Source organism: Struthio camelus, chromosome 3 (assembly GCF_040807025.1).
Source record: "Struthio camelus isolate bStrCam1 chromosome 3, bStrCam1.hap1, whole genome shotgun sequence".
NCBI classification, from domain to species: domain Eukaryota; kingdom Metazoa; phylum Chordata; class Aves; order Struthioniformes; family Struthionidae; genus Struthio; species Struthio camelus.
This window is the reverse complement of record NC_090944.1, coordinates 37,699,252-37,723,265: the sequence shown is the minus strand read 5'-3', so window position 1 is coordinate 37,723,265 and position 24,014 is coordinate 37,699,252. Positions and strand designations below refer to the sequence as shown.

Genomic DNA, 24,014 nt, shown 5'->3' with positions numbered 1-24,014 from the left:
CTGAGTAGGGTGCTTTTGAGAATGTGAAGAAGTAAATTACTTGAATATCATCAGCAAACCCTGGGAATAGGTTATCTGAATTTCACTATGAGAGGTAGGCACATAAAATTTGCTGAAGTCTGAATCAGGGCAATGAGAGAATAGCCCTAAGGTGCAAAGACTCAAGGTTGCAAAGGATTAGAAGTTGTGAGCCTAAAAGACTGTGAAACCAAAACAGAATTAAAAGGGTCTTCAATGAAAAATAATTATTTTCAGACCCAAATCCTTAGAGCTGAAATACCAGTAGGTATTGCTTATAAATATTGACAAAGATACCAGCCTCAAATTCAGGATTTGCACTCATCTGCAATAGAATGATTTTATTCTTTACAGTCTCCCCAAAATTTCCACTATAAACACATAAATTATTCCTTCTCTTGGCATGCAAGTTAAAGAGCAAGTTTCACAGTGACCGTGTTATTTAACCTATCTTTTTCTTAGTTTTTCCATATGTAGAGGGAGGGTAGGAATTCATTTTAGACCATGGAATATGTAAAGGAAGATCTGTTAATGCTGCCTCATATAAACAATAAATGTTATTTATTATTGTATTTCTTCTGACTGTCATAAGTAAGAAGACAGAAGATCCTCAATTGAAGGTCACTGTAATATTGCATTGTTACCTGTACAACATTGTATTGATATAGTTTTATTTGTGCGTCAGGTAGCTTTCTAAGTTTTATCCATCGGACCAGAGTTATGTGAGACTGTAAATGGAAGATTTTATCTGAAGATGGCTCAAATACTCATTCATTCCTATATTCTAGTGTAAAACAAAACCCCTGCTAACTCCAGTAGAGTCACCATACTTGTAGGATTGATAGTGCTCCTCAGGGAGGGGAGACGTAATTGGTAGGACATCTTGCTTTGCATAGCACATTACCAGTGTTTTGTTGAGGCATTTTGTTGGCAGAGCGTTAGGATAATTCAACTTTATAAACATTTGTTTGAGTTTACCTTTTCAGTGCTGTCTAACAAGCACAGTTTATTTATACACAGAAAAAATCTTACTATTTTAAACAAATTGTTATTATAACTGTGTCATAGATAAACGTTGATCATTCTGAGAAATGTATGTATGCCTATATTTTCTTCACAGTCTATCTCTCTTAGCCATTTCACACCAGACTTCCCAGAAGAAAATTTGCAATCAGATTTTCTTTCAAAGGAAGATACTATGCTGTACAATCAGAATATTATGTAACGTTACTTTTATTCTGCATGATTCACCATAAACATTGTTTCTATGTTTCTGTTATGGGTTACCTGAATGTAATAATCTCACATGAGGCTAGGTATCTGCTTCATCATATTATCTGGTGTGTGTTCCAGCAATGACAGAGAATAATTCTGCAGCCTTTTAAACAGTTCCTACAGCAGCTCCTTTCCCATACATCTGTCCAAGAATGTGTCTACACAGAATAGTAGACAGATACATTCACTGTCCGTGCATTCTTAGACATTCATACCTGAGTCATAGCTGATGCAGAGGGTGAGTGTCTGTGCTAGCAAAGCACGCAGCCTGTCCAAATACAGCATGATCACATGACTGTAGATCTTTGTTTTGTAGTTCTTCTTTATTTCCAGGAACTTAATTACTCTGTGAAGCTACTACATAGTATAAAAAGATTGAAGTATGAGATTTTTGAGTTTTTTTCTACAGTTCCATTTCACCTATTAATGTTGTTAAACTAATGTTGCTTTTCCTGTGTTAAAGTGATGTTTTACCATTGCTTCTTTGCATGCAAACACCAATTTCTTATTTTTCTTTATTTTCACGAATACTTGCATATGCCTGAGGTTAAGTTAGCTAGTAAATAGACACATAATTTAACAAAGAGTTTTAAGACATAATCTTACAATTTGTAATGCAACAACGTATAAGGCATCTAAATACTTTTCAAAATTGCAAATTTTACCAAGTGCTGGGTTTTGTCTTTTGCCAAACTTACAGCAATGTAGTTTGCTTGCTGGGAAATACTACTGAATGTTTCTTATACAGAGTTTTACTATGCTTCCACTTATATTAATATGAATTTTCCCAATTACTTAAATAGAGACATTATCCAGCAGTAGTCTCTTCTTTAGTGTGGTCAAAACTACTGTAATTACAACTGGTTCTGTATCTAAAGAGAATGGTATGTGTTATAATAGGCAGATCAGGCATGTTTCTCTCCAGAATAAAAATTCTCTAGCATAGTAATGTCTTGTACTGTTGTAAAGGTTACTCTTGCACTCTTGTACAGTATGTGTTCAGCTGCTGCATGAAGTTATGCAATATTATGTTTAAGCTTCACTTTGTTCACTATTGAGCAGAGCTCTTGCAGCTCACCCTTCATCAGTATAACATTGCATTGTTGCTTTTGATTACTCTTCTGACTTTTTGTAAATTAACAAAATCACCTAATTTAGTCCACCAGAGGAAAGCACATGACCTTTGAGATAATAGATCACTGTTAGGTGATTTGCTTACCATTTACTTGACTGGGAAGGTTTCATCAGGGAAAAAAAGTACATCAAACCCTGTTATGTAATGACTGGTCTATATAAAGGATTTTCTTCTTTGCACCTGTTAGAATACTTTTTCAGTGAATACTCTATTCAGCTGAATATTCCTCATTTTCTCCGTATTTCTTCCACACTTCTTTTTATTAGATGTTGCATAGGATTTACGTAGAATTATGTAAGGGGAGTGAAGGAGGAAGCAAGTTTTCCTTTCTGTTGTTATATAATTTTAAATTAAATTACTTCAATGCAATTACAGCTATATTAAAAATTAATGAATGAGAGAAGCCAGATTAGAGGGTAAGAATGAACTGTGCAAACGACTGCAAGCACTTTGCTCAAGGAACGCTCTTCCAAGGAACAAAGTCCTTCATTTTGTGCGCTCAGAGAAAAGTTAAAGGTAGCTGTAGTGAAAATCGAGACTGCTGTGTTCAGGTGCAGCAAATATCCATTTGGTCCATGTACATGAGACAAAGCTAATAGCAGAAACAGGAGATAGTAATAATATTCGGTCTTGAAGATGGATTATTGAGTTTTAAAAAGATAGATTTTTATTAGTGCCGAAATCTGGCAATCTTAGATTGGTAGAGTTGGCATAGGTGAGGAATAAAGAAAGCCAAGTAGCATAAAAAGCATCCACTGTGTTTTACCTAAAGTCAAAATTAACGTTTCAGCTAGTGATGTACTTAAACATAACCATCAATTTTTAGTTGCTTTATATTCTATATAATATGTGAAAAACTCTATCTAGACATTACATAAAGAAATTGCATCTCCTGTGCAACATATTATATATATTATGCAATATTAAGTTTATTTGTAAGCTTGTATTTTCATTTATTGCTGTCCAATTTTGCTAGTCCCTCCACAGGGAAAGAGAAAAGAGTGAGCTTGAAGGTGAACAAGAACACTTTTCCCTTCTGCACTTTGTATTCAGCACTCTCTAGAAAGACATTTTTCCTTAAAAAGTGGGTCACATTAGATTTGTGTATAATAGAAAGAATATATTCCTATATAAATTCAGAGACACTGATCATTGCATCATTTCTATTATAGCCCAGCTGTTTGTCTAGCAATAAGACCTGTTCCACTGTTTCTTTACTTTGTAGATAGACTCAATTATCTGAAGCGCTGGTAATGTCATACTAATTTTAACCTTAGTTTTTACCAAACTTAAATGAGTTTTACAATGTTAACATTCCACTGAATTATGTTTAATTCTTCAGATAGAAATGTTAGAATTATAGAAGTGTGAGGCAGCAAGAGACCTCAGGTGATCAGGTGGTCTATCCCACTGCCTTACCAGGACACACTTTTGTCATACTTGTCATACCTGTAGATTACATACTTTTGTCATTTCTGACAGATATTTCTCTAACCTGTCCTTAAAGATCTGCAGTGAGGGAGACTGCACAAACCCAGGCAATCTACCTCATTATCCATACTATTAGAGAGGTTTTTTCTGATACCTACCATGAAGTTAAAGAACAGATTACTGCCTTTTTGTTTGCAGCAGCCTTTTACATGCTTGGAGATTATATTATGCCTCTGATTAGTCTTGTCTTCTTTAACTCTTTCAATTTTGCCTAAGTCATGATTAGTATTAGTAACATTAGATGTGCATGCACGTAGCATTAACAATTAAAGGTTTTATCTTGGATTTGATGAAACTTGTATTTAACTTTCCTTGCAGGTCACTTTTCTAGATGTCTAATGTTTCCTGCAGCTCTTCTCTAATCTTTTTTTTCTTGGCCCGCCTCTTCTTCAGTGTGCTCCATTTTAAGGCTATTAGAATGCCTTAAGGCTATTATTATGCCTTATCTATCAGAAACAACAGAAATGAGGGAATGCAGACACCCAAATATGTTGAAGATAAAAAGGGAATGGAAGATCAAACACTAGTGACAATTGATAGATTCAGCAAAACTCTTACTGATTAATAAAGTGGGCCATTAAGAAATATGAGATCATTCATCCTCCTTACTTTGGAGGAAAGCAAAAAATTGCTTTACATATCTATATACCTATTTATACATCCCAATATTATGCTTACCTTTTTGGTAACAGCACATTGTTGAGTTAGCTTGTCATACACTCTTAAGACTCTTTCTTGTGGAAATGGTATCAGCTGTTTCCAGTAGTACTAGGAGCTTTCAAAATCCACTGTAGTCTTTTGCTTATAATTATTATGTTATTAATATGTTATTAATAGATTAATTATTGCAAGATTATGTTAAGGAACATGACAATGAGCCTAGCAAAACACCTCCTTAAAGCTAATGGGAAAAAAACTCATGATTTACATCAAATCAATTTTTGATGAGTCTTCTTTGTATTAACATGTTTCTAAATCAAAGGAAAAAAAGTCATAGGAATAGAAGAGTAGAATAAATATATATATTTGGGTTATTTTTTCAATACCCTTGAATACAGCACTCAGAAGAGGTTCTGTCTGGTGGAATTACAGCAAAAAATCAGTGCCAGACTGGCTAATCTTTTTATATTAAAACTTATTAAAATTTTACTAAATTTTACTGAAGTATTAAAACTTAGATGTCATAAACAGGTTGGAAATGTAGGGAGTTCACTTTGATTTGTTTTTAAAATAAATTCTCACAGCATGTTAATAATGGAAAGCCAAATTCTAAATGTTTTTCTCGTACGCTGACCTCATTTCTCATGGACTGATACATGACTGAAGACTCAGCAACTTTTATAAGAGAGCCACGTAAGGCTGCTGTTACTTTTTCTCCATTCTGCTGTTACGTTTTCTCTGTTAACCAGCAGCAGTGGAAGAGTTGGCCATACTCTTATGCTGATGTGAGTCCGTGGACGTGCATTACACTTCATTAGAATTTGACCTGTTCTGAGAAGCCCCAGGAAGTACCGTGAAGGCAATTTAAAAGTCAGAAAGTTGACAAATGCTATATTCCAAGTATATAGCAAATTATGCTAGTGGAAGGCCTCCTAAGAAGGTAGAGGCAAACAATAGCTTTTTAATGTCAAACTCTGTTTTTAATACTATCTTTATAGGAAAGTGTATAAAATATCTGGAAGAACATATCGTAACCTATCACCAGTTTTATTAATACAGTAAGACTTTTGTTGAGAAAATGATGACCTCCTGGAATTTGTAAAAGCATATGGAGAAGAGCTATAAGGTTTTTCTGTTTCTTATTGCGTTTCTGGTTCAGACAGGGCAATAAGTAGGATCGCAACGCTGGACTTCAGGAGAGCAAACTTGGGCCTCTTCAGGGACCTACTTAGGGGAATCTCATGGGGTAGGGCCCTGGAAGGAAGAGGGGTCCAGGAGAGCTGGTTGATATGCAAGCATCACCTCCTCCAGGCTCAAGAGCCGTGCATCCCTCTGAGGAAGAAGCCCAGCAAAGCGGGCAGGAGACCTGCCTGGATGACAAGGAACTCCTGGCCAAACTCCAGCAGAAGAAGGAAGTGTACAGAATGTGGAAAAGGGGACAGGCCACTTGGGAGGAATACAGGGACGTTGTCAGAGTGTGCAGGGATGCGACAAGGAAGGCTAAGGCCCCTTTGGAATTAAATCTGGCAAGGGATTTCAAGGACAACAAGAAGGGCTTCTTCAAAGACATCAATAGCAAAAGGAAGACTAGGAAACACGTGGGCCTGCTGATGAATGGGGCGGGTGCCCTGGTAAGGAAGGATGCAGAGAAGGCAGAGTTGCTGAATGCCTTCTTTGCTTCAGTCTTCACTGCTAAGGCCAGCCCTCAGGAATTGCAGACCCCGGGGACAAGAGAGGAAGTCTGGAGAAAGGAAGGCCCTCCCTTGGTTGAGGAGGATCAGGTTAGAGAGCATTTGTTCAAACCTGACATCCACAAATCCCATGGGCCCTGATGGGATGCACCCGCGAGTGCTGAGGGAGGTGGCGGATGTTATCGCTAGGTCACTCTCCGTCATCTTGGAAAGGTCCTGGAGAACAGGAGAGGTGCGTGAGGACTGGAAGAAAGCCAGTGTCACCCCAGTCTTCCAAAAGGGCAAGAAGGAGGAGCCAGGAAACTCCAGGCCTGTCAGCCTCACCTCCATCTCTTGGAAAGGTGCTGGAACAGCTCGTCCTGGAGGTCCTCACTCAGCATGTGGAGGACAAGAAGGTGATCAGGAGTAGTCAGCATGGATTCACCAAAGGGACATCATGCTTGACCAATCTGATAGCCTTCTCTGATGGAATGAGTGGCTGGGTAGATGAGGGGAGAGCAGTGGATGTTGTTGACCTGGACTTCCGCAAGGCTTTTGATGCTGTCTCTCATCACACATCCTCCTAGGCCAGCTCAGGAAGTGTGGGTGGGATGAGTGGACAGTGAAGTGGATTGAGAACTGGCTGGATGGCCGAGCTCCGAGGGTTGTGGTGAATGGTGCAGAGTCTAGTTGGAGGCCTGTGGCTAGTGGTGTCCCCCAGGGGTCAGTCCTGGGTCCAATCTTCAATGTATTCATCAATGACCTGGATGGAGGGACAGAGTGCACTCCCAGCAAGTTTGCTGATGATACTAAGTTGGGGGGGGTAGTGGCTGACCCTGCACAAAAGGCTGTGCTGCCATTCCGAGGGACGTGGAGAGGCTGGAGAGGTGGGCGGAGAGGAACCTCCTGAAGTTCCACAAAGGCAACCTGCCCCTAGGGAGGAAGAACGCCAGGCAGCAGGACAGGCTGGGGGTTGACCTGCTGGAAAGCAGCTGTGCTGAGAAGGACGTGGGAGTGCTGGTGGACAACAAGTTGAGCATGAGGCAGCCGTGTGCCCTTGTGGCCAAGAAGGCCCATGGTCTCCTGGGGTGCATCAGGCAGAGTGTTGCCAGCAGGTGGAGGGAAGTGATCCTGCCCCTCTCCTCAGCCCTGGGGAGACCACCTCTGGAGCACTGTGCCCAATTGTGGGCTCCCCAGTCCAAGAGAGACATGGCACTACTGGAGAGAGTCCAGCAGAGGGCTGCAAAGGTGATGAAGGGCCTGGAGCATGTCTTCTCTGAAGGAAGGTTGAGAGAGGTGGGCCTGTTGAGCCTGGAGAAGAGAAGACTGAGAGGCGATCTCATCAATGTGTCCAAGTATCTGAAGGGAGGATGTCAAGAGGATGGGGCCAGACTGTTCTCCATGTTGCCCAGTGACAGGACTAGAGGCAACGGGCACAAACTAAACCACAGGCAGTTCCGTCTGAACCTGAGGAAAAAATTCTTAGCTGTGAGGGTGACTGAGCACTGGAACATGTTGCCCAGAAAGGCGTCCTGCCATGAGGAGTCTCCTTCCCTGGAGATATTCAAAACCCACCTGCACGAGATCCTGGGCTATGTGCTCTAGGTGACCCTGCTTGAGCAGGGAGGTTGGACTGGATGATCTGCAGAGGTCCCTTCCAACCTCAACCATTCTGTGATTCTGTGATCTCTTTGAAGCAATTATTTTAATTGAAAACAATAATAAGTATTATTTTTAAAGTGTGGTATGGAGCAGCTACCATAGAAGTGAGCTGAATACAGGGTGTTATATGTAATAGTAGGGGAAAAAAACCTCCTGTTCAGTTTGAAATATTTTTCCTTTTCTGCAGTGGCAGGGATAACAGGTATTTTAAGATGCGTTTGAATCAGAGAAAGATAATCAGTGCCATACTGTAGGATGCACTGTGTTACAGAAACACACCAAACCATATAAGGCATAGAGCTAGACAAGCACATTTATATCCTAGCTGTGGAACCTTCATTATTGGGTACAAATAATTCAGAACAACTGCTTATAATTGTAAGGCGTGCTAGAGACCAAAAACTGCTAATGTGCAATATTATGTCCAGTATTATGTGTGCTATCGAGCTGTCCTTATGAACTCACTCTCTCTCACATTTGCCCACCTGAATCTTTCTAAAAGTTCTACTTTTCCTGCATAGTCTAAAAAAACTGATCAAGGACTAAGGGAGGAGCTTAAGTAAGTGCAAATGGCAGAATCTTTTTTTAAGCATCATTAGAAAGAGCAGCCTTTGATGCATGGATATGAGGAAGATGTCAGCAATAACCTGGAATGTAATATTCAGTGAAATGCTGCTAAAACCTGTTAACCATTTTTCTTCACATAGTGAAGAACAGCTTTTGAATCTAACACAAATACCAGGCACTGTTAAGAACCAATTAGGATAACATTGAAAATAAGCCATCAGCAAAACTATAGGATTTTCCATCCTCATCAAGAGAGCCTTTAATAGCTAAGGTTTCTTTTCTCCTCTAAATGCAGACCTCTCACAAGTAGCACATTCAAAAGAGTTTCTCTCTCTCTCTCTTTTTTTTTTTTTTTTTAAGGACATGAGGAGATTATTAGTATGGCAAGACAGTATTAGGGGTCAAAATCATTTGGGTTTTATCTTCTGCGCTCTTGTCTTCTCCCTGTCTTTTCTCACTTTCTCTCTTCTACTGGTACGCTTTACAGTTAGGTCACATTATAACAACTAGGAAACTTGAAATTTGGTGTTGAATGACTGAAGGCTATGGCAGATGTTTCATTGATTTCAAATAACATGTCAGACATAAAATGAAGCATTAATTTTTATAATTTTACCTTCTTGATGTTACAATTGGAAGTGCTAAGAAACGCTAAAAAATGACCTTCTTGAAAAGCGAAAGATATGTGTGAACATTTCCATGGAAGCAGTATTTTGAAGATAATTTGGGAGAGAGAAGGTATTTTTCAATAACAAAGTCTAAAATCTGATATTTTTATAAGGTTAAAAAAATAAATAACTGCAAGAATTTTGGAAGGAAGTATCAAGAGATGACTAAAAATGTAAAACACACTACAGATTTTTACACTTGTGTATTGAATGTGTTCAGTCAAAAGTAAAATCACTGTTCTTGAAAAATCTCCTGTATTGCTTGACAGCTGGTTAGATGTTCCCTTGACAACTGCTCTGGTTAATCAAGGGTGTAAATGAAGCTGCTGCTTTAGTGTTTTGCAGGAGTCATTTCAGATTGTCTCTTTAATACCAACACTTTTCTAGTAAAAAGGCATGTGGGATTTGGTAGGGATTTTTTCCCATGATGCATTATTAAATTGGGTTAAAATGTTTGTCAGCTTGTAGGAAAAAAAAATTAGCAGATGATAGTTCTAAATGCAGTCCTCCAATTGCCACATTAAAAAAATTGAGAGCAGTATTACTAACTACTTCATAATGATTTTTCAAAAGACAAGAAAGCCTGTTTTCTGTAGACTAGTAGTAGTATGAAGTCTTTATTCAGGAAAAAATCCTACTATGTCAATTTAGTTAGAACAATGTCAGAGGCTAGTATTCTTTATAATCTTGACTTTTTATGCTGCTGATCTGGTGTTTTAGTTTTGTTATGTTTCTAATCTGTTAGAAATATGGCTGCAGCTATAGCACTGTATAGAAAACATAAGTGCTATAAACTAAGTTTTCTTAAATATGTTTACACAACCATGAATGCACCATTTTTGCATGATTATATTAGATAATTATAATGCATGAATGCAGATTAAAAGTCTTCCGGAAGTTCCAGTCTCTGGACCTATTCTCATCCGTATTATCAAATATGTGATCAGTTTAAGATACTTTACTGTGTTTCCCTTTATATAAATTGGAAGCTGAAGCAATCATTCAGTCAATTAGGGCTTAAGTCAGTCTTCCCAATGATTAGAAGAGACATTACTATGAATTTTGCCTTCATACTTTCCACTGTGCTCCTTTAGTGCCACCTGGTGACTAGCTTGAAATAAAATAAAATTAAGATTACATTTTTCACATTGAGAACTAGCTATTACCGATTGAGCTAAAACATCTGCTCAAACAAGACTATGTCAAGTAACATGTGAATTAAAAATGCCTTAGCTAGCTCAGGGGGATTCCTTTTAATATCAGTTCCAAGCCTAAACTAATCCGACACTTAATATCTACAGTTGCTTTATATAGATATGAGCATGATAGGTAAACTTTCTGTTTGCTAGGAATTTAGTATGCATTCACATGATTAATGAAGATGTAGCCTGTAATGACATTACTCAATGCGTATAACCTATGTTTTGCATCTGTTAAGGTCCATGAGTCTTTTGTAGAGAAACAGCCCCTGTAATAAATGCTTTGTGAATTCTTTTTCTTAACAAGAGCTTATATAAAATCCACCACAGATATGAAAAATCATGTTATTCTAAGTCAAGCTTAGAAATGAAGGCTGAACTTCCTCTTATTTCAAACCTGGGGAAACAAATATTCCACTGCATCAGGCCTGTAGCTTAGCACCTACAGAAACAGTTACTTCACATGGCTCCAGATCTATTTAGATTATTTTGAGAAATACCCTGCATAATGTTCCCATACCTCCCCCACACATACCCAATTCTTTACTGCTCTGTAAAACCTTCTTATTTCATTGTGAGTGTAATATGCGTGAGTCACATAGAGTGGTCCTGGTGCCTGACAAAAAAATCTTGCAACAGGAATCATATTGCATTCTATTCAGTCACTCTCTCTGGAGGGAAAAATATGCTGGCTTTGAATGCAACTGAAATATGCCACTGACATGTAAGGCAGATGGACTGAAATGCCTTCAGCATCTAAACACGTGAAGAAGTGCAACTGAACTAAAAATTATTTCTTCAAAATTTAAAGATATCATTGATTAGCCACTTTCATCTCAGCTGTTGCTAATGTGAGGTCAGTATCTCATAATATGAGATTAATTAGAAAAATAAAGAAAAAAGGTCAGTAGAATAAATCAGCAATTTTTATCTTTTCTAATGTGGATATTGGACTTCATCCTTCTATGAGACGCATGCAGGAATACAGCTGCATTTATGTAGTTGCAGGATTAAGACACAGATTTAATGTTGTGTTGTAAGGAAAAAGTTGCACAGCTAGATGCAGTGACATTTTTGCTGCAGAATATTTCAAGTACATTCTTAGTCATTATTGTTAAAAACTCTGTAATTATGTAAGTCCATATTTTAGCACTTTGAGGTTTAAAATACTATAGCAAAGATTCCATTTTAAATGCCGTTTTTCATTATTTTCATCTTTTGTGCTGCAATTTTCCATGCTCTGTCTCTTTTCAAAAGCTATTCTAAGCATATTTGAGTAATCTAGGAAATGCAAACAGTTGTAATTTTGTGGTAATGTAAGCATGAAAAATTTTCTTTTGGCTCACATTTCAAATGACAGTTTTTCATTTCTGTGACGTAAGACAGAGATTCCAAGTATGACTTACCTGGAAGTGCTTGCAGAGAAAAAAGCAAATACTGAAGAAAGTAGTGATAGCATTCTTAATGTGCACTCCAGGATATAGGTCACTAGATTTCTGCTTATAGCCTGTTTTTTTCTCACGGCATAGTCACTAATCTGCCGGCTGACATCAAACAAATCACTTCTTTTCTTTGAGCTTTCGTTTCCACATCTGGAAAAAGAAAGAAATAATACCTTTTACATCCTGTATGAAGCTGAGGCCTAATGATAAAAATTAATGTATAATAGTTGCTGTTTATAGGTAGTGTTTTCTTCTGTAGATTTTTTTTTTATTGACACATTTCTGTAAAAGTAGAATGGATCACCAGCTACACATGAATAAGGATGAATATGCTGGTGTGTATAGGGGTTTAGGATACTTGAGATTGTCTGCACAAAGGCATCATAGTAAAGACCATTTAAGCACTGAGTAATCTTTAAAGCTTATTTTAATTGTGCCTGGTTTTTATCTTTCACACCTTTTTTTTTTTTCTTAGCAGAGAGTCCAAATAAGAGAAATGATATACACAGAGCAGTGTGAGGGTCTATGGATACCAGGCATTTGCAGCTAAAGTTTACAACGATGAATTGAGTTTGGATAGCTAATTTCTTTAAGGGGATCAAACTGGCATAGACTGTGTTGTTCTTTTTCTTTTCCATCAGACATTCTTTTTTGTTAGTTTACCACATCATTTAAACCTTTGCTGTTTGTAGGCTGAAGTGTTAAAACATGTGAAAGGTGGGGCTAAACCTTGAATTGACTTAGAAACTGCAGCAGATGTAGACTTCAGAAACCTTCCTGAAAAGGGGAGGAGGGGGGAAAGTAGGAGCACTGTCATGAGTATGTTAGGTCTGTGCTGCAGAATCCACTTTGGCTGGTAAACCATCAAGTAAAGGTTATGGAGTTGTTTTTTTTCCCAAGAGAATGCTAACTGAGCTAATTTTCTTTTACTCAAGAAAATTATACACTGTGATTTACCTGGAGAATTCCCAGCAACTGAGGTATAAGTAGGAACAATAAATGAAATCCAAGACATTTTTGATATGTTAAGAATTGGTTGGAAATCAAGGTAGATGGAAGTTCTTTCTCCAGTGTTGTCCTTATTGCAAGTGTTTGAAAAGGAGATTGCAAAACAATCTGTCAACATAGCCATTATTTATAGGGGAGGAAGTTGTGTTTGCTCAATTCACATAATTTTCTAATGAAGCTGTGAAAATAGCTGATCTTCAGAACAGCAGACATTGCTTCTGTCTCTCTATGTTCAAAATGAAAGTGTTGTGCTAACTTTAGACTACATAAGGAGGAAGTTAAAATATACTTAGAAACAAGATTTTCTTGTACCTAAAATTAAAAAAGAAATAACATTTTTCAAACTAATTTAGATAGCCTAGAAATCTAGGTCACATTTTGAAAGATATTAATAGGAGATGCCATTCAAATATCTCAAAGCATTGTAAAATATTTAAAGCATTGTTTTTCCTATTTCAAAAGTAGGGAAAATGTAGCGTAGTTACAAAAGTGAAATAATTTGGAACATTTCAACCCCATGCGGCAGCAGACAAGGAAAAGTCAATGAATTAGTATTGACTGAATTAGCTCTGGAACTAGACACAAAATAGCTATTGGAAAGGCAGGATTTATTGGTATGGGTACATCATCATGCTGATACAGATACGCTGCCTATGTGACTTGTGTTAGTACATGCACTGTTTTTTTGCTGCCCACTCAGGAATCACTGCACTGCAGTGAGTGTTATAAATGTACCCATATTCATTAAAGGCCAAATATTATATCCATTTATGTCAACATAATGCTCCAAGTAACTTCAGAGGTGATAGCTGAGACTCTAAATTTCACACTGTGTCTACAGTTAGGAGGACAGAACAGTAAGGCTTGTAGACATTTGAATAGAAAAGCAAAGCTCAAGGCATAACATGAGATAAATCGTACCATGGCAGCTGCAAACAAGCAAGCAGGTGGTGTGTAAAAACACAGACATTTGAGAGGATGGTAGATTTAGATGTGGTTCATCCAGAAGTAAATTTATCCTGGGCAATGCAGAGCTATGTCATTTGTAAGAGTACTAGTATGTGCTTATAGTATTTAGGATATCATGGGCTTAAATACGTTAACTTTTGCCTATGTGTATGGCCTAACATGAAAATTCACCTACTCCAGTACAGTACAGTTTATGAAATTCCTGATGTTCTCTTTTTGTTCAGCTAAAACATGGAAAATGTGACAGTCAATTTAAAGTTCTAATTTCTTTTTCAGAATCTTTTGTAAATTCTGTTGTGAAAATGTAACATTTTTCTTACATAAGCTCTCACTATTGCATAGGGTGTTACTGAGCAGAGTTTCATGTCCTGTTGTGCCTGTAGTGAGTAAACCTTAGCATGCTTCCCAAAAGAAGATCCATCACATTCTCAAACGGAGTCAAGATGGAAGTGGGAAGCACTTGTACAGAATTAGCAGAGCTCCGTTTTAAAGAACACTCTCCTATACTAACACTCTCCTGTTCTTCCACTACTGTAATAATGTTTATGCAAATTCCCCTGCTAAATACAGAAACAATATATTTGAAAATCATCTTGTAGAATTTAATTTTTATTGTTGATAAGAGTCACAGCATTTCATCAGATTTTGTCACAGAAAGAACTTGAAGAATTCTCAGTGTCTTATTGAATGTTTGCTAGTATTTACTTTAAAATTCCCTTAACCTTACATTCTTTTTAATCTCTGAAGCTCCGTACCAGAGTTTATGTTAACAACACGCTTCCCAAGTAACGGTAACTATATCACAGTGTAATCTTGCTGCTCAGAGGTATGCGGCCTTTCATTTCTTATTCCATTTCTGTTTCCCCTGTAGGGCAGGAAAAGGAAATTTCTACCTAGGGAGTTCAGCATCATTCAACATTGATGTTACTTGTCCAAAAATCCTCTATACTAGGGACACCATATGTCAACCACAGTTAGCACTTACAATTTATCAGTACCCACTTATACATGTAAAGGTCTCTTTCTTCTCTCTCTCTGTATGCATTTCAAACGCTAGAGACAAGAGCAGTAGGAAAGCAGATAGAAGAGGGACATTAAAAGAGAAACTTATATCTTTTATCTCTTAGTAGTCCATGCTGTCCTGAAACTGGAATTATTATTGTCCAAAGAGTGTCATCCTTTATGGAGGCAGAAGCATCTTTTTCACCTTGCCCTTGCTGTGTGACATTTGAATACTCTGCTGTCAACAGCATAAACAATAATGAGAACTTCTGTTTCCTTCTAGCTATATGTTGCCTGTTGGCAGTCCTGGAGGTGAGTGTATGATTGAAATTTCTGCAAATGGAAATCCGCCTGTACAACACAGACTCTCTCTGTCATATCAAGCATCTCAGGTGAGTCTGCAAAACATCAGAAAGTAGCTATTTGCTTTGAACATTTCCTCAGCATATGCACTTTAATTATTCTCCAAGGAGAGTATGCATTCTAGCCTTTTTTAACAGATGACATGGAATTTTTCCACAGATACCATTATAAATACATTCTGTTCAATATGTCTTTTTTCATCAAGCATGCATAATATTTCCATTCATCTCTTCAGTTTACTTGACTCTGAAACATCCATTTCAGCTGCTTAAAGTCCATGAAAAGGACACTGATACTGAAAGAGAAAAAAATAACATAGGAATGTCATTTAACAAGGCCACAGTGTTATTAAAAACAAATCAGTTATTGTTTAACAATGATTCTGGTCACCTCGTGTTTGAAATATAGGGCAGTTATGAACCATAACTGACTTGATATGGCATTAGTATTGTTGCTAGGACCTCACTTCTGAACAATATTGGAAAAATGACTGTCTCCTTGTTGAAACTGATACCAGAAGACTCAACCTAAATGGGCAATATGTCAGTTTTCCTAAATCTGAATTTCTCTGTTATTCCTGGTCTCTATGCTATATCCTCTCTTTGTTCTGCATTCTGTCATCACAACATAAGATTATTTCTGCAGGATCCCTGTTAAGCATTTTCTGTTTTAGACTACAGAATTTAAACTGTGATTGAGGCACTCACTCAATAAGTTTATTCACTAGAAGGCAGCACAGTTAACTGTAGCGATACTAATCATGACGTGCATTGCATGCTATGCAATGGGAGTGAGGAACCAATTTTCTTCTCTGAGTCAGAATCAAGGTGTTTGCTCCGTCTGCTAGAAAGAACTATGTTGTATTAGATACTGCTGAACCTCTCTGTTCATAGCTTCTAGAAAATCAGCTTGACATTCCACTGCAGAAGGTTTCTTTGTCTCTTCCTTGATGTGTAATGACCATAACTCCCTTGGGTGTAATATAAAGTTAGCACTATTGGCAGCTTCTGTAAAGAAAACTTCTGGAAAAAGCTTAATCATCAGCACCTAATCATGTGAAGAAGCCAGCAATGCCTTACTCAAAAAATAACTTTCAGACAACCAGTTTTGACATCATGCTCCAGGATCACACAACACAAACTTTCTGGCCCCAATCAGGAAATGTCTTTGGTTCCTAAGAAAGTCCATAACTCTTCTCTATTTCTTTTTGGGTGGATCTGCAGTTATGGTTTGATTCATATCAGGAGTGAGTTTTTTAAGTGAGTCTTCTTATCATCCAACTTACTACACTTTGGTTTGTGTTGCAAAGCAGTCTTGGAGCATGCGAACTGAATTCATTGAGGATAAAACTGTACCAAAATGTGCTTTCTATGAATGCACCTAATGTGCTGTAACCACTAATGGCCATTTCGTGGGACCAAATTATAGTTAATCCAGAACAAACCCTTCACATGGTGTATACTGTGAATATCAGATCCTCATGATCAATCTCTATGCTTTACAGATCTGCTACTATTCTCTCAGAGCCCTTAATTTCCTTTTAGGTACACAAATAAGGAAAGAAAATAAGTTTCTTTATTTCTAGAAGGGCTAGTGAGTTTCTTCCCCTTACTTGCTAAGCTAATCTTCCTTATCACTGAGGCTCCAAGTGAAGAAGGACATTTTCAAACTAGTGTTTGGAAAGTCTACATGCTAAGCCTCTTATGCTATTAACCAGAATTACAAGAATTCTTGCCCTTTACTTCATTAAAATATATCCTGGTTGTGTTGGTTTAACTCAGAATGGGACCTTTACAGAAAGAAGTCTATATTATGTAGTACTAGCACACATCTGAACATCTAAAATATTCTGACGCAAACTGCTGATGCGAGAGACTAGGCAGAGCCTACTGAATTTGTTCTGTGGTGCACTGGATCTGCCCCCAGGTCAGTGCCGTTGCAAAATAAGTCCTGGAACAAAAATGATTGTATTGCAAGAAGAAGGCTGAAAACACCTCTCTTAATCATGGACATTCTACATTCCAGTCTATTTCTTCGCTTGATTCTTGTAATAGGTTCACAAGCAGAGAGAAAATATCTGCAAATACTACTTACAAATCTTGTCCGAAACTGCTGGTTTATAGCTTTGTTTGATAGGGGATAGAGTCAAGTGATATAAAATGAGTTTGACCAGTGCCTAGCCAATGTCTTTGAATTCATTCCATGTGAGAAATCTGATTTAGTTTTATCCATGCTCTAAAAGATTTAGCTCATTTCTTTCCTTTCTGAATGAAGGATACTGTAAATAGAGGAATATCTGGAGGTATTCATGTTCACTGTATCTCCAAATTTCTCTTGAGATTGTCAGCAACATATCTCAAGGTGTGAGAAAAGCCATACAGGAAACAGCAAAGCAAAATCATATGATGTGTGAATTATAGATGAGTCAATGTGATGTTTTCCTCCTTCTGTTTCTAGATCTTCACAGTTGATACAGATGATAATGAAGGGCTCCCAGTAATAAACTATCTTTTCTTTCTGCACATGCTGTGATATATTTGTTCCCCTTTTGATTTATTCCTACTGACTCAGATCAACTAGGTTTCACGCACTTTGTGGGTTGTAGGTATTGTACAAGTGTATGCATCGCAGAAGGAAACACGCAAAAATGATGATCTTTTCAGATATTTAACAAAGGAAGTTAGATATGGTGAAAAACTGTGTTAGAACTCCAAAAAGTCAGGCACTCAGCTTTAGAAGGGGGGTTCACAGTGCGAAATGACTCACAGATCCTATACATGTAATGGACAAGGGTTTGCCTTCTAGATCATGTAGCACGGGATATACCATACTGAGCAGTATCTTTGTGGGCTAGTATGGAGTACTTGTGGGTGTTTCTTTGGCACCTCCATCAGGATGTTGCTAGGCTTTTTTGTGATGCTAGAATTTACTGCCTTTCCCCACTGCTAAACTTTCCCTTCTCCTTTGAGCTTCGGCTTAGCAGTCCTTTTTCTTTTCTGTCACTCATCCAAGAAACGTGAAGTGTTTGTCTATTGTGAGGTGCCATAATTCCCAGATCCTAAAGAATTGCTTTATTCTCTAATCTACTTTCTAATCTATTCTGTAATCTAATCTCTAATCTTTATTCTCTGACAAGTGTTTCTATACCAACACAGAACCAAAAATGTAAAATTCATAGTGTAGAGTAAGGGTAACCTTGCCATGTTGGTTGTGTTTAAGGTATGGAATTCCAATTTGTGTTTCCTAGGATGTATGTTGTATTTACACATATGAAGATACAGGCACACATAAAAACAATCTTATCATATGAATTAAAATAAAATAAAGAGAAAACTGCATTTTAAAATCAACCAAATCATAGTGTTTTTTTTTTTTAATCAACCAAATCATCAACCAAAAATCATAGTTTTTGTCCAGCTCACGTAATGGCTATTTCCTTTATCTCTTATTATTCCTCCATTGCTCATAGTTACATCATGCAATATATAAGCTACATTCTTTTCTCATGTTTCTCGTCTTGTTTCTGCAGATCACCTTTGGATCAATCTTCCTTGGAAATGTTCCTGTTCACGCAGATGTTCATCGATGTGCTGGACAGATACATGGCTATAAAGGATGCATTAGGGATTTTCAAGTTAACAGCAAAGAGTTGTTCATCATAGATGAGGCTCTTGGAGGAAGGAATGTTGAGAACTGCAATGTTCCAGTGTGTGATTATAATCCATGTCGCAATGGTGGGACCTGCACTAGGTAGGAGTTATCTTTTTTAATCACTTTATCATCTGTTTACGCTCTGGGGCTGGTAAGTTTGTTCTTAAAGAGAAATTACCATAATTTTCTGTGTAATGAAGTAGTCATCTATGTTTTGTCCTAATAATGCTAAGTAGAAAATGTGAGCTTTTCATGCCTAACCAGAAAGATTTAATATCTTATTTGCTTACATGAAAAGAGATATAAAATGTAATTACATTGCCCATGCTGCTTGCATACTGGATTACTGCCAGAATTCCTTCTTGGTCAGCCAGATCTTTTCCCGTGCAAGGTTTGGTGACTAAATCAGACTCTTTTTATAGATAATTTGGGCAGAATCACGTAAGGTCTCACTCCGTCTGTCTAACAACTATATATCCTAATAAGCCTTGTACTCTCTACCATCTTCATGCTGTGCTCCGAGGACAGAGCACATGCTTTCATCATTGTGCTATGAAAACATTAATAAGGTAGTCTATGAATCAATTTCATCATCATCTTCAGAGTGTATGAAGAAATATTCTTAAAGAATCTTTGAAAGTTACACTACATCAGGCCCTAAGAGGAGATGGGGTCCAAAAGAGACCTGGGCTAAAAGCACATACTTTAGCGGCAGTGACGGCTCAATTGCAGCATATTTACTTTTTAAGTCATAACAACTTGACCATTGTCTAAGGCATTCAGCTTTTAGGAACCACAACTTTGTTCAAAATTGATGGGATTTGTGAAGTAGCTGCCATGGCAGTTTTAAAAATTGTACTTAGGCTTCTAGGCAAGTGCCAAACAGAGCATCACCTAAAATACTTCTAAAAATCTGAGCCACTGTGTGTTTGGCAGATTGAAGAGACCTTGAGGTGTGCTTTTCTGCCACTCTTCTCTGATGTGAGCACACCAAGAACACCAAATAGGTTTTTGATCTTTAAGCTTTGTTTGACTAGAGCATTAATGAGAACAAGATAACGTTTAATAATGAAGAAGCATACAATCTGCCTAGCAGACTGGTGAAACTAAGTGTGTACTTGGGAGTAATGCATCTGTTTCTCCTCTGTTGCTCCTTCCTGTATCTCTGTCATTCCACTGCACAGGACCTGATTGGCCTGTCATCTACCATCATGGAGTACTATTTCATTTGAAGCTTGGCTTCTGAATAAGATTATTCCTGATTATTTGATCTGTTTTTCTGCCTTTCTGCATCCAAACTGCTGGCCTCAGCCTATTTCAGAAACTCTTTTGCGAGATACTGATCAACCTGATAGCCTTCTACAGTGAGATGACTGAGCTGGTACATGATGGGCATGCAGTGGGTATTTATCTTGACTTTAGCCAGGGTTTCAATAGTCTCCCATAACATCCTCATAAACAAAACTATCTGAACTGCCAGGCTCAAAGGGTTGTGATCAGTGGCACGAAGTAGAGCTGGTGGCTAGTCAGTGTTGGTGTACGCCAGGGACTGATAAAGAAGGCCAGCAGCATCTTGTGCTGCGTTAGGAAGAGCATTACCTCCTTTCGCTCTACTCAACACTGGTGAGGTCACATCTGGAGTGCTGGGTCCAGTTCTGGGTCCCCAGTACAGGAGAGACATGTACTAACTGGAGCGAGTACAGTGAAGAGCCATGCAGATGATGAAGGGACTGGAGCATCTCTCATATAAGGGTGGTTTGAGACAGCTAGGATTGTTTATCCTGGAGAAGAGCAGGCTCATGGCAGTCTTATCAGTGTTAATAAATACCTGATGGGAGAATGTGAAGAAGACAGAGCCAGACTCATCCCAGTGGTGCCCAGTGACAGGATGAGAGACAACAAACTGAAACACAGGAAGTTCCACTTGACCACAAGAAAACATTTCTTCACTGTGAGGGTAACTGAGCATTGGAACAGGTTGCCCAGAGGTTGTGGAGTCTCCATCCTTGGAGAAATTCAAAACCTGACTGGACAACCTGCTCTGGCTGATCCTGCTTTGAGCCAGGTGATTGGACTAGATAATTTCCAGAGGTTTCTTTAAACCACAATAATTTTATTATTCTATGAGGGTTCTTCTGTCCCAATAACTGTGTGTGGACCTGCTCTGAAGCATCCCAGCTTAGTCAAATGCAAGTTAAAATTATGTATCCACGCGTTCAAATTCAGGAAGGTGAAGTTAGCCAATATTCTGCCAGCAGTTACAGAAAGATACCAGTTTACATGTGAGTCTGTAGTTTACTTGTGTTCATATGTATGTATGTATGTATATACAGTCAGTGCCCAATCTCTTCATATTGAGTGACCTTCAGCATGTTATGAATATGCGGATGCCATGTTTCACATCCAAGTTGTACAGCTCTGACTTCATACAGTTTACCTGCCAGAATAAGAGTTATTTTTTCAGAGACTGATCATTCCTCCAACTGTCAAGATTATCAAAAAAACTGTCACAACAGATCTCTCAGGATTTGGAAGGCCCATTTGGATAGGTTACTGGCTAGTGAGCTTTAAAGGAGCAATTCCTGCACCACAAGGTCCTGGACTGCTTCGTTTGGTCCACAGCATGTGCAAGATTCTCCTTCCCAGAGAATGGCATGTATGTGGAGGTACGCAGCTCCATTGCCATATAACATATAAACAACAAAGGGAAAACCAAATAGCTTCTGCTCTCCTGAGGAGTGGTGAAACTTAGCCATGTGACATCTACAATGTTGACTTATTGGTAAGTCATCTACTTACCTTCTCCAGTTTCTTCATGGAGGAATTAAACAGGGTAACAAGTTGGGAGGTCAATTTGCCTGTGCTAGCAGGCATTTTACAGGAATACTGGCAAGCATTTTACAGAGATTCTGCCTAGCAGAAAGCCAGGATCTGAAACTCCTTTCAGGTATGCTTGTTTGCTGTGTACTGATTCCATCTTTCACTGTTTTGACTAGACTGAGGAGGTGTGGAAAGATAATAATTTGCATACCTCCATATCAGCCACGACAGGTCTGATTCCAAAACCGCTTTCATCTGGACCTGAGTACTCCACAGAATTTGACTCTTCTTTTGGATCTGTGTCTCCATACTTAGGTTGAGTGTTTCATCCATCCATCTCCCAAAAGGAATGGTGAGTTATTCTTTGCTGTAAACTATTCTTGTCTTTCTCTGGTCCAGGCAATTCTTATCAACAGTAGGAATTCATTTAGCAAATGGATACACTCTGACAAACTCTATTTAGTAAATGGACTCATTTTAAACTATGTTAAGCTTGTTATTTCCTTCTTCTTTCAATGCCTTGATTACAGACATCTTCCAATACCTCTTGAAGCTGAAATACATGAGTCTTTCCCTTAGCTCTGCAGTAGTTTGCTTGTTGTTTTATCCTAGCAACTAGTCAATGAACCTAGTTGCTCATCAACCAGTGGTGGTTAACATCATGTTGTGTATGGAGCAGGAAGAACTGAAAAGCCAGAGATGGACATTCTGTGCATATTTTGTCGGGAAAACTTTCTAGTCTTCAGTGCCAGGGTTCAGGTGGTGTATGTGGATTTTCAAGTAATAATTTTATTTTCACGTAGCCAATGGCAGTGATAAATAGCCTAGTATTTAAAATATTCTCATCTATACTTTCAATTATATCTGTTTGCTTATTTATTACTGGGAAAAAAATGAGTTGTATTGAAAACTAATTTTTGTTAGATGAAACAAGCAACTATTACAAAACAGTTCATGACTTGCTTAAGAATTTGCCAGTTATTTCACTTACGCTGTTTAGTGCCCAAAAAAGAATTTTTGTCATTGCATGTTATTCTTTGCATGCTGGGCAACTAGTTAGAGCTTTTGTTTCTCAAAGACAGTGAAGGATTATATAGGGAAATATCTCAGCCATATTTTGTAATGAGCGCTGGAGCTTGTCAATACACACTGCTGTGCTTAAACAGGTGTGTCTCATATATGAAACTTATCTCGTAGTCATCCTTAAAACAATATTACCTGCCTTTTCTCTACACCAGTGTATAAAAATACTATTTTAGTGTTCAGTCTATTAATTACCATAATTATGCAGAAGAAATTTATTTTGCAGAACAAAATGTGTTCCGGTTTGTATTTTCAGTAGTAAAAGATGGGGTTTTATATGCCTCTAGTTTTCAGATACAAAATGTCTGGGTGCCACATGGGCCTGTTGCTCCCTGTGGGTTGGCGGCTGGTAGCAGCCGGGGCTCCCCATGGCTGCCAGGGCCTGTCCCGCCTGCAGCCGGGGGCAGTCCCAGGTATCAGGTACCTCTGGGGTGATGGGGCCCGAACAGGTGATGGTCAGGGTCCAGATCAGCAGGGCCCAGATCAGCAGGGCCAGACACAAGCATGACAGTGTTAGCACAGGAAACAGAGGCTTCTACAGCATATCTCAGGCCAGGATTGACATCCTCAAGATGAGCTGAAATGGGGTCCTGGGCTCATGGGAGGCCCCAGTGGGGGGCCTAGTAGTGTCCTCAGGGCCCTGATACAAAAAGTGTTCTGTCAGTAGGTGTTCATAAACCAACAAAGAGGAAAGTCAAAACTCAAAGTCCTTGACTTTAAATAGGATTAGCAAAAGATGAAGCATGCTTTCAGGGACTTTTAACACCTTGTGTTAGTGGGATCTGAGACGTAAAATCAAGTAACAGGGTGTTGCTACCAATATTCATTTACAAGAACCCCAGTGAAGACACAAGTCTTGTCTTTGTTAGAGGAGCAAGCAGCAACATAGTAGACCTAGCAGACATACCAGAAGCTTCAAAACCATAGTGTCTATGCAGATGCATATGCAAGAGATACTCAAATAACTTCAATATAAAAGAAGAGAGCTAAGAATTTTGAACTACATAAAATTATGTCAAAATAGGACTGAGTCTTCTAGCGGTTGTCCTCCAAAAAGGATGAGTTGTACCGATATCATTCCTAATAGACTTTGCCTAACTTGTTTTTAAATATCTCTCATAATTGAATCTCTACTGGCTTCCCAGAAAATCTGTTCCAGAGCTTCAATATCTTACTGGCAGTAAGGGTTTCCTAACATATAATTTTAATCTTTCATGCTGTAATTTAAGCCCACTGATTCATACTACTCACACAGAAAAGTGATATTTTCCTTTTTCTTTTCAGTAGCATTCTATATACTTGAAAACTGCTTTTACATCATCACCTCTCCC

The 24,014-nt window shown here is 38.2% G+C and overlaps 1 protein-coding gene across 1 annotated transcript in view; it reads left to right on the top strand.

The window, feature by feature from the left end:
* The window catches only part of EYS (eyes shut homolog), a 1,042,686-nt gene that overhangs the window by 888,284 nt on the left and 130,388 nt on the right, over nt 1-24,014 (top strand). Inside the window, exons 41-42 of the mRNA XM_068937477.1 lie at nt 15,050-15,158; nt 18,659-18,879. Coding sequence (XP_068793578.1) covers nt 15,050-15,158; nt 18,659-18,879 — 330 coding nt within the window. The remainder of the gene's footprint in view (nt 1-15,049; nt 15,159-18,658; nt 18,880-24,014) is intronic.